The sequence below is a fragment of the Rhamphochromis longiceps genome, linkage group LG17, assembly GCF_057381845.1.
Source record: "Rhamphochromis longiceps isolate RC_006_pf linkage group LG17, R_longiceps_female_GT1.1, whole genome shotgun sequence".
Lineage (NCBI taxonomy): Eukaryota > Metazoa > Chordata > Actinopteri > Cichliformes > Cichlidae > Rhamphochromis > Rhamphochromis longiceps.
Genome location: NC_140573.1, coordinates 13,591,750 through 13,604,417, shown reverse-complemented (window position 1 = coordinate 13,604,417; position 12,668 = coordinate 13,591,750). Strand labels below are relative to the sequence as shown.

General features: G+C 40.0%; 1 protein-coding gene across 3 annotated transcripts in view; it reads right to left on the bottom strand.

Moving 5' to 3' along the window:
* Nucleotides 1–12,668, bottom strand: part of LOC146649398 (carboxyl-terminal PDZ ligand of neuronal nitric oxide synthase protein-like) — a 247,081-nt gene that overhangs the window by 98,264 nt on the left and 136,149 nt on the right. For all 3 annotated transcript variants that reach the window (XM_085387095.1, XM_085387094.1, XM_085387096.1), the window contains exon 6: nucleotides 1,599–1,740. In XM_085387095.1, the coding sequence (XP_085243221.1) occupies nucleotides 1,599–1,740 (142 nt within the window). The remainder of the gene's footprint in view (nucleotides 1–1,598; nucleotides 1,741–12,668) is intronic.

Genomic DNA, 12,668 nt, shown 5'->3' with positions numbered 1-12,668 from the left:
TGGACTATTAGTAAATACTTATTTTATAATTATAATTGTATTATATTAATATTTTAAATCAGTTTCATGTCTTCCAGTTTTGCTTTTACGTTTTGTTACGGAAAGACACTAACAAACTTCTACAACATTCCCTCAGTTACTATTCTTAATATTCTCAGTTGCCAGTGGTTGCACGGCTTCTATTTTAGACATCAAAGGACCTTGATATCTCTACTGTAGTCCACTTCACGTATGTTACACATTGATGCTGATGGGGACAAACAGACCAGAGGCTGGCAACGAGGCCACCTTGAGGAGAATAGCTGCTAAATTTATATCGGATTTAGTTTATACAACAGATTTATGTTAAAACAGGAGGCATCACTTTAGATTTTATCAGAAGATAAAAATAATGAATTGGTTATGTCGTAAATTAGTCTCATGGTGGTGAACCAAGGAGCAGAGCAGGCAAAAACCAACAGCCATCAGTCTGTTTGGATGCTACAGTGTTATGGCAACAGTGCAGCATCCAAACAGAGAACATCTTTCTTGAGAGGAAAGACAAAGGTGAAGAGCGACTTGCTGCATAATGAGGATGGAACAGAAAAAAAAAAAAAGCTTTTGCAGTAAAAAGGCATAAACATGCCATTTTGAATGATGTTCATATCAACTGTAACCATAAATTATCTTGGGGATAATTTCTGCATTTCTATGAATGCAGAAGCAGAGAGGTGATTGGAAATAAGCGAGGCAGGGGGAAATTACACAGGATGGAAATTGCAAGTATGAGTCTTATTCACTCAGCCACCTGGACAACCTCCAGCTAATATGAAAGAGCAGCACTGAATCCACCCACAATTTAGGCACTCAATTTAACAATGTTTTGTTATGGGCGTCTAAAAAAAAGACAAGGTCTATCAGTCTATCGGCAGCACAAGCCTGGCTGTTTCTATCAGCGATGTGCCCTTTGTTGGTCCAGAAAGTCTGCTCTCAAGGTCTGCTTTTAATTTTGGACACACCGACAATGTTTTTACTGCCACAGCCAAACAAGCCTCGAGTCTCCTTCACAGCACATGCCTCTGAAGCACTACATTACATCAACCCACACACGTCTATCTATCCGCTCACTCCCTGCGCAGTTCTCATCTGAAAGTAAACCTCGTAAACAGCTGTATTTACTCGTCTTAAAATCACAGTGCGTTTTATCTAAGTGGGCGCTTTACATGGCAAAATAACATTTCTGGCATCTCGCAGAAAAACAATCTTAGACTGTCTCTGTATGAACTTGCCTGTCAGCGTTCACTAACAACGCCTGCTGAAGGTAAAACAACAAATGAATTACCCTGAGACAAAACGTCACTCAATCAATCGTTGCATTTGCTCCTGACCTCTCCTCAGTGAGCTCGCGTCTACTTTTTTGTCTTTTAATGAGTTCAATTCAAATTGAAAACTCGCACGCAACTTTCACCTTGCAGTCTTTAGTGCCTCTGCAGCTCCACCATTCTCCAAAGTGATCACAGTATGCACAACTGAACTTGCAGTAAGCACTTTTTAACAGACTTGAGGCCACAGCAGAAGTGCTTTAATAGAATAAAAAATGGAATGGTGTTCGTGTCTACCTGTGACGGAGGAGTCATTGCTGTTCTTGTCGCTGTGGTGGTCGTCCGGTCCATCTGTGTTCTGCTGCGTGTGCTGCAGACTCAGTTTGTGACAAACTTCAAACGCCTGCCCGACTGTCCGAACGATACGCATGGCCTGGCTCTGCGAGGGTGAGGAGACAAAGAAAGACAAATAAATGTAGCTGTGATTCTCAGAGTGTTATCAGCTGCATTTTTGTGTTGACATTTGGTTTTAAAGAAAAATTAAAAACTCTTTGCTGCGTTGCATTTTCTAATCGACTTCATCTAGTGTGGCATCTTTCTCCTTAGGCTTCCTCTGACTGGGTTTCTGCAGGTGTTTACCCAGAAACCAATACATGTTTCTGGGTATAAGGCAATGCAAACCCCATCACGAGCCACCAGGGTGATTTTACCAGATAAGACTGAGCCCAGTGTTGGATTCCGACTGGACCCAGAATCACTCTTAGAATATTTCCTGTCTCAGACACAACAAGCCCAGAACACGGGTGTGTAGGTCAGCTGGTGATTCACTCTTACATGGATGCACTGGGCCACATGATGATATCTGAGATCACTATGTTAAGAGATCATGATGTTGTTGTGGGGCCATCATTACAACTGACCAATCATGTTGTTGTGATGCTTTGCAACTTAAGTGGGGAGGAAAAATACTGAAACTGAATCGTCCTGTAGTGGAAAAAAATGCAGAGTCACAAAGTCTACATAAGGAAGAGGCAGAGCTATAAAGAAATGAACGGGCTTTCACCCGTGAGACTATGTTTCTACCAATGTACTGTAAATGTGGAATTATTACTCTTGGACTCAGTGGACTTGCTTTCATCCATCTATCTTTGATCCGATTCAGAGAGCCCATCCCAGCTGTCACAGAGTAAAGCTTACATCCTGAACATGTTGCCCAGCTATATCAGTTTTTAAAAAAGAAATGCGTCAGTTACATGTTGTATTTTCTTTAATTTAAAAAAAAAATAATAATAAAGGTTTAGGTAAAGATTGAAGTTTCCATTTAAACTTTTTATGTCAAGAAGAAGAAAAATTAGACATAAATGACAAAAATGAGACAAAAATGACACATAGTACTCACTAGCTGGAAAGTTTCTGAATAATTTCTCATTACTTTTTTCAAGGGTGTAAACTTGAGGTCATGTTAACAATCTAGTGAAATGTGGCTTACATCGCCCGAGGTCTTCAAGATTTATTGGTGGAAAACTGACAAAAAGCAACTATAATTCTTACAAGTGTGGTGTGTGTTATCAACATGTAGACAGTACTGTATAAAGATTTAAAATATCACATCACATTTGACCTCTGACCTCTCCTTTTAGGTTAATAGACTGATCTAAGGTCAAAGTGAGAAGCTATTTAAAACTATGTTTCTTACTGCTATTGCATTAATAAATAGGAATACAGGGAACAATATAGGGGGATTCTTTTGCCTCCAAAAACCATGTCACATGACCTCTGACCTCACTTTTGATTTCACATCTGCATTTCTTTTAAGATGACCCCAAAAATTGTTTATCTTCAAAGAAAATATTGCAAAAGGAAAGAGAATGAGGTGCCCAGTTAATTAGCAATATACGGTAGTATTAGATTATATAATATTATATATGTACCTTATTCATGTTCAGTTATTTACAGGTTACTCCTACTATACTATTCCCTTAAAAGTAAATACTGCCCAGAGACTGAGCCGCCTCGGCAGAACTTTGTACTCTCTGAATAATTCTAGTTATTATTATTATTGTATTGTAGATGCAGCTCTTTGTTGCTTTTATTTTTTTGTTTGGTGGGGTGGTGGGGGTGTTTGTATTTCAGCACATTGAGAAATTTCTCCTTTTTCCTCCTTCTAAGGCATTTCAAACAAATAGCAGCCTGTTGTTAAAAAAAAATACTCCAAACTCTGAATTTCTACTTTTGACTGGATTTCACTTTACCCGCAGGCACACCGACTTTAGTGCCTCTGCTCATCTCCTCCTTTTTCCTCCTTCGGCCCTGCTCTGAAAAGGCAGGTCAGGCAAAAACAACTTAGACGCTTTCTATCTCCTGTCAGGCATCTGCTCTATCTCCTCACAGTAGAAAGGCGTAAAGGCAGAAAAGATTTCATTGTAAAGCACTCATTCTCAGCTGAATGAGTATAAATGGATGAAGCGTGGCCTAAAAGCCACAACACAATACACACATGACTGAAGGACCAAATCCTTTCTTGCCCTGCTTGTCAACACTGGACTAGTTTGAGGCTGTGTCCTGTAAGTGCTAACAGCATTAGTGCAAGCTCTGTATGGGATCAGAAAACAGTTGATGAGTTAGTGGGTTTTGACAGCAACTGAGCTCCTGGGCTTTGGCCTCAGCCCACAGATGTGTTTCTGTATCAGTAGTAATGTTTGTCTGCAGTCTTCTTACAGCACATTTTATTATTCATTTTTTTTAAATTAAATCGACTCGCTTCAGTTTAATTTAGTGCTGATGTTACCATAGTGACCAGCCATCAGGTGGCACAACCAGCAGAAAGAATTTATGACCTCCCAGTGTGTCACATACCTTCTGACCGTTACAGAATCAACAGTCGTGATGACTAAGCTGCCTTGCTGGCATAAAAGCTCCATGAACCTCCACTTTGTTGTGCTCAGTCACCTCACTAAAAGTCACTGACAGCATAAAGCCATTTGAAAACTCTCTCTCTCTCAAAAAAACAACAACAAAAAAACACTTTTAAAACCATAGAAATAAAAATTCAAGCCAAACTTTCAATAAAAATGAACATCAGAAATACACTCTGTGCAAGTAAACACCCTGCTGTCAGCTCAAATAGAATACTGAGGTGCAAAATAAGCATTTGGTTTAGCATTGCCTAAGTTTGTTTATTAAAGTGTTAAGTAGCAGGCGTCCCACTCTGTGCTCTCTCTGCATGCCCGAGCTCCTCTCCACACCTCTGAGATCAAACCGAGCCACCCTACGGAGGAAGCTCATTTTGGTTGTATCATTGACCTCATTTTTGTGGCCATATGTGAAGCCCATAAGTGACGGTTGGCACATAATCCGACTGGTTCACCACAACGGTTAAGCTGACCACGTACAATTCGCCAGTTGAGCTCATGCTCCATGTTGCGTCAAGATCCCCGGAGAGTTAAACCTTTAGCTAGGGTAGCATTTCCGTCAACCACAGAGGAGCATGCCACTGGTTTCTGGCTTCAGATTTGGAGGTTTTGCTACCACCACATTGCATGCTACAGGTTGTTGCAATTAAGGTAGTCAAATCCCATGATCTGTGTAAAGCAGGAGCTTGTTTCCAACCAAGAATATCTGTGCCAAATTATTTCCATTTCCAATTTCAATCATCCTCTGCTTCATCGTCCTTTCAGGAGTTCAATCAGCGTTATTTTATATATAAACTATCAAATCTAATCAAACTATATATCTACAGTTTAATAATACAGTAACACCGCACAATCTAATTTGTAGAGGGATGAAAAACAGAGCTGTCTAAGAATTCTCACAGTGACATGACTAAATAACTTCAGAACCAAAAAGAATTGAAGAACTAACAGTTTCAACCTCTTAAATGGTAAATATTGCTATGATGAGATTTTAAGAAATCCTAAGGATTTTTATTCACGCTAGTTGCAGTGACTAACTGGTAAACTGATCACCCAGAGACTGAGCGTGCAACCCACATAGCACCCATACTTCAAAAACAGAAATTCATAGACTGTAATGTAAAAGGTTGAGTAGTTGTTTTGTACTATATAGAAAACTTCTGAAGAGTATTTGCCAGATTAGCTGTTAAAGCAATGCTTCCCTCCACCTTCATAAAATAATTTAGTGTTTGTTTGTCTTAACACATCTTCCTTATTGGTATTCAGTGACAGTGTCATCAACCAACCAGGCGTCATGAATACAAGTAGCTGATGTTCAAGATTATAGTGATAAAAATGCAAATTAAAAGAGATGTATTCAATTCTGACATCTGCTTCCTCTCTTTTCTAATTTTCTGGAGACGAGTGTTAATAACGTGAGACATCATCGCTCTATGGGCATTAAGAAAGGAAAGAAAAAAACTAGTGACCCTTGAAGGCAAAACTCCACTTTTTTTAAACAAGGAAAAAGTTGTTCTGAAAATGATAGATGATGTTATTCAAAAATGTTAAGTATACACTTGCAGGCATCTCACATTTGGAGCAACTCTTGCATCCTTCACTCATCTTTCCTCCTTGGAGCCGTGGTTCTGTTTTTCCACGCTCTGCCGTTCCCATCTTCTTCATTTCCTCCTCCATTATCTCACCCCCACATCATCTCCTCCTTCTCTGTGGACCCCATTCATGTCTTCTCACCCCATGCTGGTCCTCAGACTGACAGTAAACAATCGTGTTTCCCTTTGAAGATGTTTGTTCCACAGGCAGTCATACCGGGGATGAGAGCAGATTCTGGTGTTATTGTACACAGCGAACACAGCAAAGCTCGGCTCCCCTGCCTCACACACCGACGCGTTGGAAAACACACAATTGAAAACAATGCTTTATACTTTTTCATTATTTTAGTCCTTTTTTTCCTCCTCTCCAATTCCCCTTTCTTGTAATTGACTCAACAGTTCAACACATTTTTTGTGCTTCTGGCTCAGAAAGATGACTTCCTCGTTCTTAATCCTACTAACAAAACCCCAAATTGGTTCCACTAAATGCTCCCATTAAACAAAAGAGCTAACCTCATTGAACTGCTGAAAAAAATGCTTGGGACATGGGCTGCCGCTGGGAGCTCAACAATGATAATACCATACTGAAGTAATAAGGGCAGAGGCAGCAACAATCCAATTCAATTTCAATTCACTTTCATTGATATAACAACTGTTGTCTCAAGATGGTTTATACTGTTAGGTAAAAGTCCTGGAGAGAAAACCTCAACAGTCAATCAACCCCCTATTAGGAAGAACTTGATGACAATGGGAAGGAAAAACACCCTTTTAACAGGAAGAATATTTTCTCTGCAGCATACTGGATCAACTCTACAGCTTTTTAAAGAACCTTTCAACAACCTAAATTACAACAATGAGACACTTATAAAAAAAAGAAGAAGTCCTAAATCTGTCACCTGACCATGGCCTTTCTATGGCAGCCGGGATAGACTCCAGCCCCTCCTGCAACACTGATGAGGATAAGCGGAAGAAAATTTATGGATGGATGGATATAATAATTTATAATGGAACAGAGATACTCAGGTTTCAGGGTTATGGAGAATAAATGTATAAATAGGAGAATTTTTTTAAGGCACTTTGGGGCCAAAACTGGCAAAGTCAAATCCATCACAGTCTTTCATCTTTGCTAGAGTGAGCAGCAAAGACTGAGGGCACTACACAGGTCAGGTGTCTTTTTTGCAGCATATCAACCAGTTTAATTGCTTCTTTAAGAAGACATCCATATTCCCAGGATCTTAAATATCTATCCTCAAAGGCATCAGGAGCCAGTTCAGGGACTTTAAAACAGCAGTGATGTGAGCACTCTACTTGCTCCAGTTACAGTCTGCCAGAAGTACTTTGTAAGCTGCAATTGTTTTAAAAGCTTCTGGGGGGAGAGTAGAGTGCAATGTGCTGCAGTAGTTAAGTTTAATTGTAATAAAAGTATAGACCCGCTTCTCAGAGTCGCTGGGACAAAAGAAAACTTGAACCTTTTCATGGGGGCTTAAATAACTGATTGCTGCTTTGGTAAGGTCTCCTATGAGACCGGAAAACTGAATCGAAGTCAAAGGACAGAAAAAAAAGCTTTTTCTTCTTCTGGTCAAATGTGCTTATGGACAATTAAGTGCTTAGACAGTGAGATTAACGTGGAGGAGATTCTCTCTGTTGCTATTCTGTTGAAACTGAACTGGGACAACATCTTAAAGAAGTAAAACCTTGCAAAGTCAAAAGTGCCAAATGCGAAGTCCCTTTCAACAAATACAGTTTTAGCCATTTGTTCAAAGTCTTTAAATATTTTTTTGATGTAATTTGCCCCTTAGTTATGACCGCTGAGATTGGCAATGCCAGAAAAAATGCCCTTGTTCATTTTAAGAGCCAGCTGGGTTAACAAAAAGTTGCATATCATAAATACACAACCATATTTTCCAATTATTCCCAACATCACATTCATAGCATTACTGTACGCTGTTTACCTTTTCAACCAGACTGCAGTCTTTTGAGTCTGGATCAGATTTCTGATCCAGACTCAGAAATCTGATACTCAGGGGTGTCCAACTCCAGGCCTCAGGGGCCGGTGTCCTGCAGGTTTTCGATGTGTCCTTGATCCAACACAGCTGATTTAAATGGCTAAATTACCTCCTCAACATGTCTTGAAGTTCTCCAGAGGCCTGGTAATGAACTAATTTGACCCAGGGTGATATCTAAAACCCTTGAGGCCTGGAGTTGGACACCCTTGGTCTAACTGGACTTTCCATACAACTATCTATGGCAACTGAACCAAACCACAGACTTCATATTAACAATAGATGCAGCCTCTGGGTCTGAAAAGTATCCTAATTGTCAGTAAACACTTTCCCAATGACTTTATATTCTCAGAACCAAGCTCCAAGTCTTCAACACATGACAGCATGCTTTCAGGCTAACACATCCAACCAATGCTGCCAATCGCAACATGAACCAAGTATTTTTAGTTGGGTAAACATATATTAACTGGAGAGACACTTCACTCTCAGATTGCTGGTTTACTTGTGGTTACTAGGGTATTTAAAAGTAGAACGGATAGCAGAGTCTTTGGCTTTCAGGCCCATCTTTGTGCTTACAGAATGCTCTACATTTAATCGTAAATTTTTATTAATCTCTGGGTAGTTCGATTGTTAGTGTTTGGGGTTTTACAATATAAATGCTTGCTGTGATGTGGCATTATTTGAACTGAACTGAAGTGAAGTAAATTGAAGTTAACTAAAAAAAGACATAACTAACTGTTCCTTTGAGGTCCTCTTAATATAGAAACTCCTTGAATGTCCTTAGTGTTACACCACTATGTTCAATGCTGCTTTTAACACAATTTCTTTTTTAACTAACTTTTTATGAAGACACTTGCACTTTATCTGAACATTTTTTGCCTTCAGCCAATTCTCTAGCTAATCTCCAATTGTGGCAGCTGACAGGATCACTAAAAGATCTGTCACTCAAATGCAAAACCTCGATACCCTGCTGGAAAGGCTGCTGCTGCCTATGTTGGACATCTGTCACCATCTCTGTCAAGTCCTCTTTTTTGTCTCCAACTCTGTCCCCATCACTTTTCCTCTCTGTCAGTTCAACTAAATAAAAGTGTATCTTTTCCTTATCTTTGCCTTTCTATCCCTTTCTTCTCTACATATCAAGCCTCTGGTGAGCTGGCTCTTCCTCAGTGATGACGAGATGAAGTCTGTCCAAAAGTGTGATGCATTATTTATCCTGAATTACCCACAGAGGTTGAGCGGTGCTTTGGCTGTCCACTTGCAAGTCTTGGCACAGGCAAAAATAAGGGGCAAATGGGAATATAATATAATATAATCTAGGAAAGAGCAGGGTAAACAAGAGCGGGGGTGGTGAGCAAGGGAATTGCTTGTGATTAAAGAATTGCCACATATCTCTCTCTTCATATGTCTTCTATTCCTTCTGTGATGACAGTTTCCTCTCGTCCTTCTACAACTTACGCAGACATTGCTCAGTGTATACAAATCTTCTATAGCATATAAGACAGATCATTTCACTGGCGTATCCTTTAAAGATTTGCATTAGACGCTCTCTGATCACTATAATGATCAGGGCACAGCATAGTCTGATCTTCAAACACTTTGATTGAAATTAGGGGGGGAACAGGAATGAATTATACCATAGTTCTGGCACTGCAGGTGAATATTATGAGAGTGAAATAACTCCTAATCAATGGACAAGTCTCTGTGTGCATGTGAATGCGCTCGAGTATGACAGCATGAAGTGAGCGAAGTGTAAGGAAATTAATTTATAATGTCTCAGTGACTCTTCTGAACCATTAGCTTGCTTTTGAGGCACCACACATGGCTACATCATGCAACCCCCCCAAACCAGTTTCAATCATCTTACTGCTTCTGTCAACCTTTCTTGATTCTTCTTTCTCTCCCCTGTCACCTTTTCTCTCTCCAGGATTTGTTTAAATGTCAGTATCTTTTAATTAACTCGCTCTGTGGCAGGAGTGCCAGACAGCATCTGAATGTTCTGGATTCTCCCCTTTCCTCTGTCACTCACTAGACAGTAAACTGGAACATCATCTTGTCGGTGTGAATTTGAGAACATGTAAGAAATTCTCAGTCCTAGTTTGTCACATTTTGGCACTTGGGGATGAAACCTTTCCCATCATATTTTAACATGCCATTTCCCAAGACACCAAGATACTGGAGCTTGGATTTCAAAGTGAGTAACAGAGGGACATATTTTGTCGCTCTAGCGAGTTTTGACAGCTGGGTACAACTAGGACCTCCACTTCTGCTCTGCATCCACTGCACTGATCCCCTACAGCCAATCTAGGTATTTTGGGATGGGCAAAGATGGGGCAACCGTGCCCTCAGGCCCCTGTAGGAGGCTTGGATCCAGGGTGGGACCCTGGTAACCCTGTTCTGGGCAGGGTAATGCTCCCTTGCTCTCATGCTCTTCAAAAGGGTATTCTGTACTATTTTTGGTCTTGCCAATTCTTTGGGACCAATTTGCTGTTGAAGAAGCTTCCAGGGGCAAGCAGTGAACTTGTGGTTTGGGTTACAAATATAAAATGATAAACATCTGTCAACTTTGTCTGCCACAACCTTCTCCTGCTTTCTTGGTTACCATGGTGTAACACGGTTGGACAACGGTTTTGCCCACAGTCGCATCGTGCTTGTTTTAGACATTGCAGGACTTCCCACTATCCTACGGCACTACCCTGTATACTGGAAAAATGACATTTAAGGGTTGCTTAGTGTGTCACTATGTGACGCCAAAGGATCCTGACCACATCCTGGGTTGGGAGTGAGAACAACCTCATTAAATCATCAAATAAGCCAGTGAAATGTTTTTTTTTTAAAAAAGGGTAGACTTGTCAAGTTCCATGACAGCTTCAGCGAGCTTATAGCGGTTGTTGTAAATAGCACAAAGCTAAAACACTGGAGAATAAGACAGAGTAATTATGTCAGGACAGCCAGTTGACTTCTGCCTGTGTTTACATTTCAGCAGGGGAATCTAATCATCAATATATAACACGACTGGTATGTAGTGTTAGGAAAGGAGTAACTTAAAACAAATGGCCAACCCATTTCCAGTTCTGTTTGATTTGGAACTTTGATTTAGTCGTGCCACTGGTGCAGAAGCAACGCAGCTTTAACAGAGAGGAGAGACTACAGCTCAAGACAGAAGGATAATTTCATTGAGATATGGATATTCAATAAAAAGTGCTGAAAGGCTATTAAATCCAATTGCCTTCCCCAAGCTGTATCAAGAACAAAGTGAGTCCTTATCATTGAATTGGCCTTATATCATTTTACATCAGCACTCTACAAAGTCAGCGAGGAAACCATTGATTCTTCACTTTAAAGCTAAAATCTACAGTGGCTACATTTAAACACCATCCACGTAAAAATATACACCCTACACACATCTTGTTCTTTAAGACATTTTAGTTTCTAATCTCTTATCTGAAACGGGCAGTACTGACCCTGTACCTTACCCCAAACTTTCTAATGTAATTAGCCACGAGGGAAAAATCTCCCTCTCAAGAGAAAAGTCTGGCCTTTGCAATCTTCTCCGTCCAAATCTCAATGAGAATTTCATTAAATGAACTCAAGGAACACTTGACACAATAACCACAGCTCTCACTACATCCATTAGCTGGGTAGATAAATTAAAAACACAGAACAACAGCAGGACTCTACATTAAAGCTCGACATGTTATTACTGAGCTGTAATATATAGAGTCAATTATCAGGTTTAAAAGACCAAAACCAAGTTATCCACATTATGTTTTATGATCCTTATGAGTGCCGTTCTTTATGTTAGGCTTGTTAAAGTGCCCCCGCCTCACTGATGCAGATATCGCCAAGATTAGACATTAGAGTAATGATACCAACACATGACATGGTCTAAAGCTGGGCTAGCTTCATTAGGATTACCACCAAAATCTTGTGAGACTTGTACTGGGAAAGACCTGTATATTTTACAAAACACTGAAGCTCTAGAATATAAAGTTTAAACATATACTTTCTGAAATGTAAAAACTTGCAAAGTAAAAATTATATAGAGGGTTTGATATATTTTAAGCTATTTCAAAAACTTGTTTGCATATCTCAAGCACCACTAGTGACACTATGGAGCAATATCCACCAACAACAAGGCATGGCAGGGGCAGTTGTGTGACGTAGGTGCTGCATTCACTGCTTCAGACTTTCCAAACACTGACAGCTCATGTGAGAGGAGACAGGCTTAAAAATAAGTGGCTGAAAAACTGACCTGAACAGTGATAAGTCAAAACATTTGCCTATTTCTTTTGATTTGCGATAAATAAACCACGCAATCATTGATCACTGTGGCTTCTTATGAATATTGCGTGTGGATTTCCAATATATAATATTCAAAACATGGCTTCTGAAAGGCGTAACACTTTCTGACACCACCTCTTGCTTCTGCTCTTACTTACAGCTGCCTCTTAAATAGAGTAGTACCGTCTGTGGACTTGGAGCCAATGTGGCATTCACTGTGTGGATGAACACTCTTTGCTCCATCACCCACACTTCAATTCTACATAACAGTGACTCGACCATTCATTAGCATCCACTGAAGTACTGATTTGGAGAAGGAGGAGGATGAATGAGAGAGCATAAGTCATAGTAGAGGAGAGAGAGAGAGAAGGAGAACCTGCCTAAGTGTTAGAAGTGATCGGCCAGTGAAGCCTTTTTTATGCCGCTGTGATATAAAGCCAAGACATTTTCTCACTGCTGGTAGTTAGAAGGAGAATAAAGTCTCCTTAATCATCTTCCTAATTGTCCTCTCACAGGTTTCCACGTGCACTCACACAAAACCACACGAATGACATTTTTATTGCATGTTTGACATGGTTA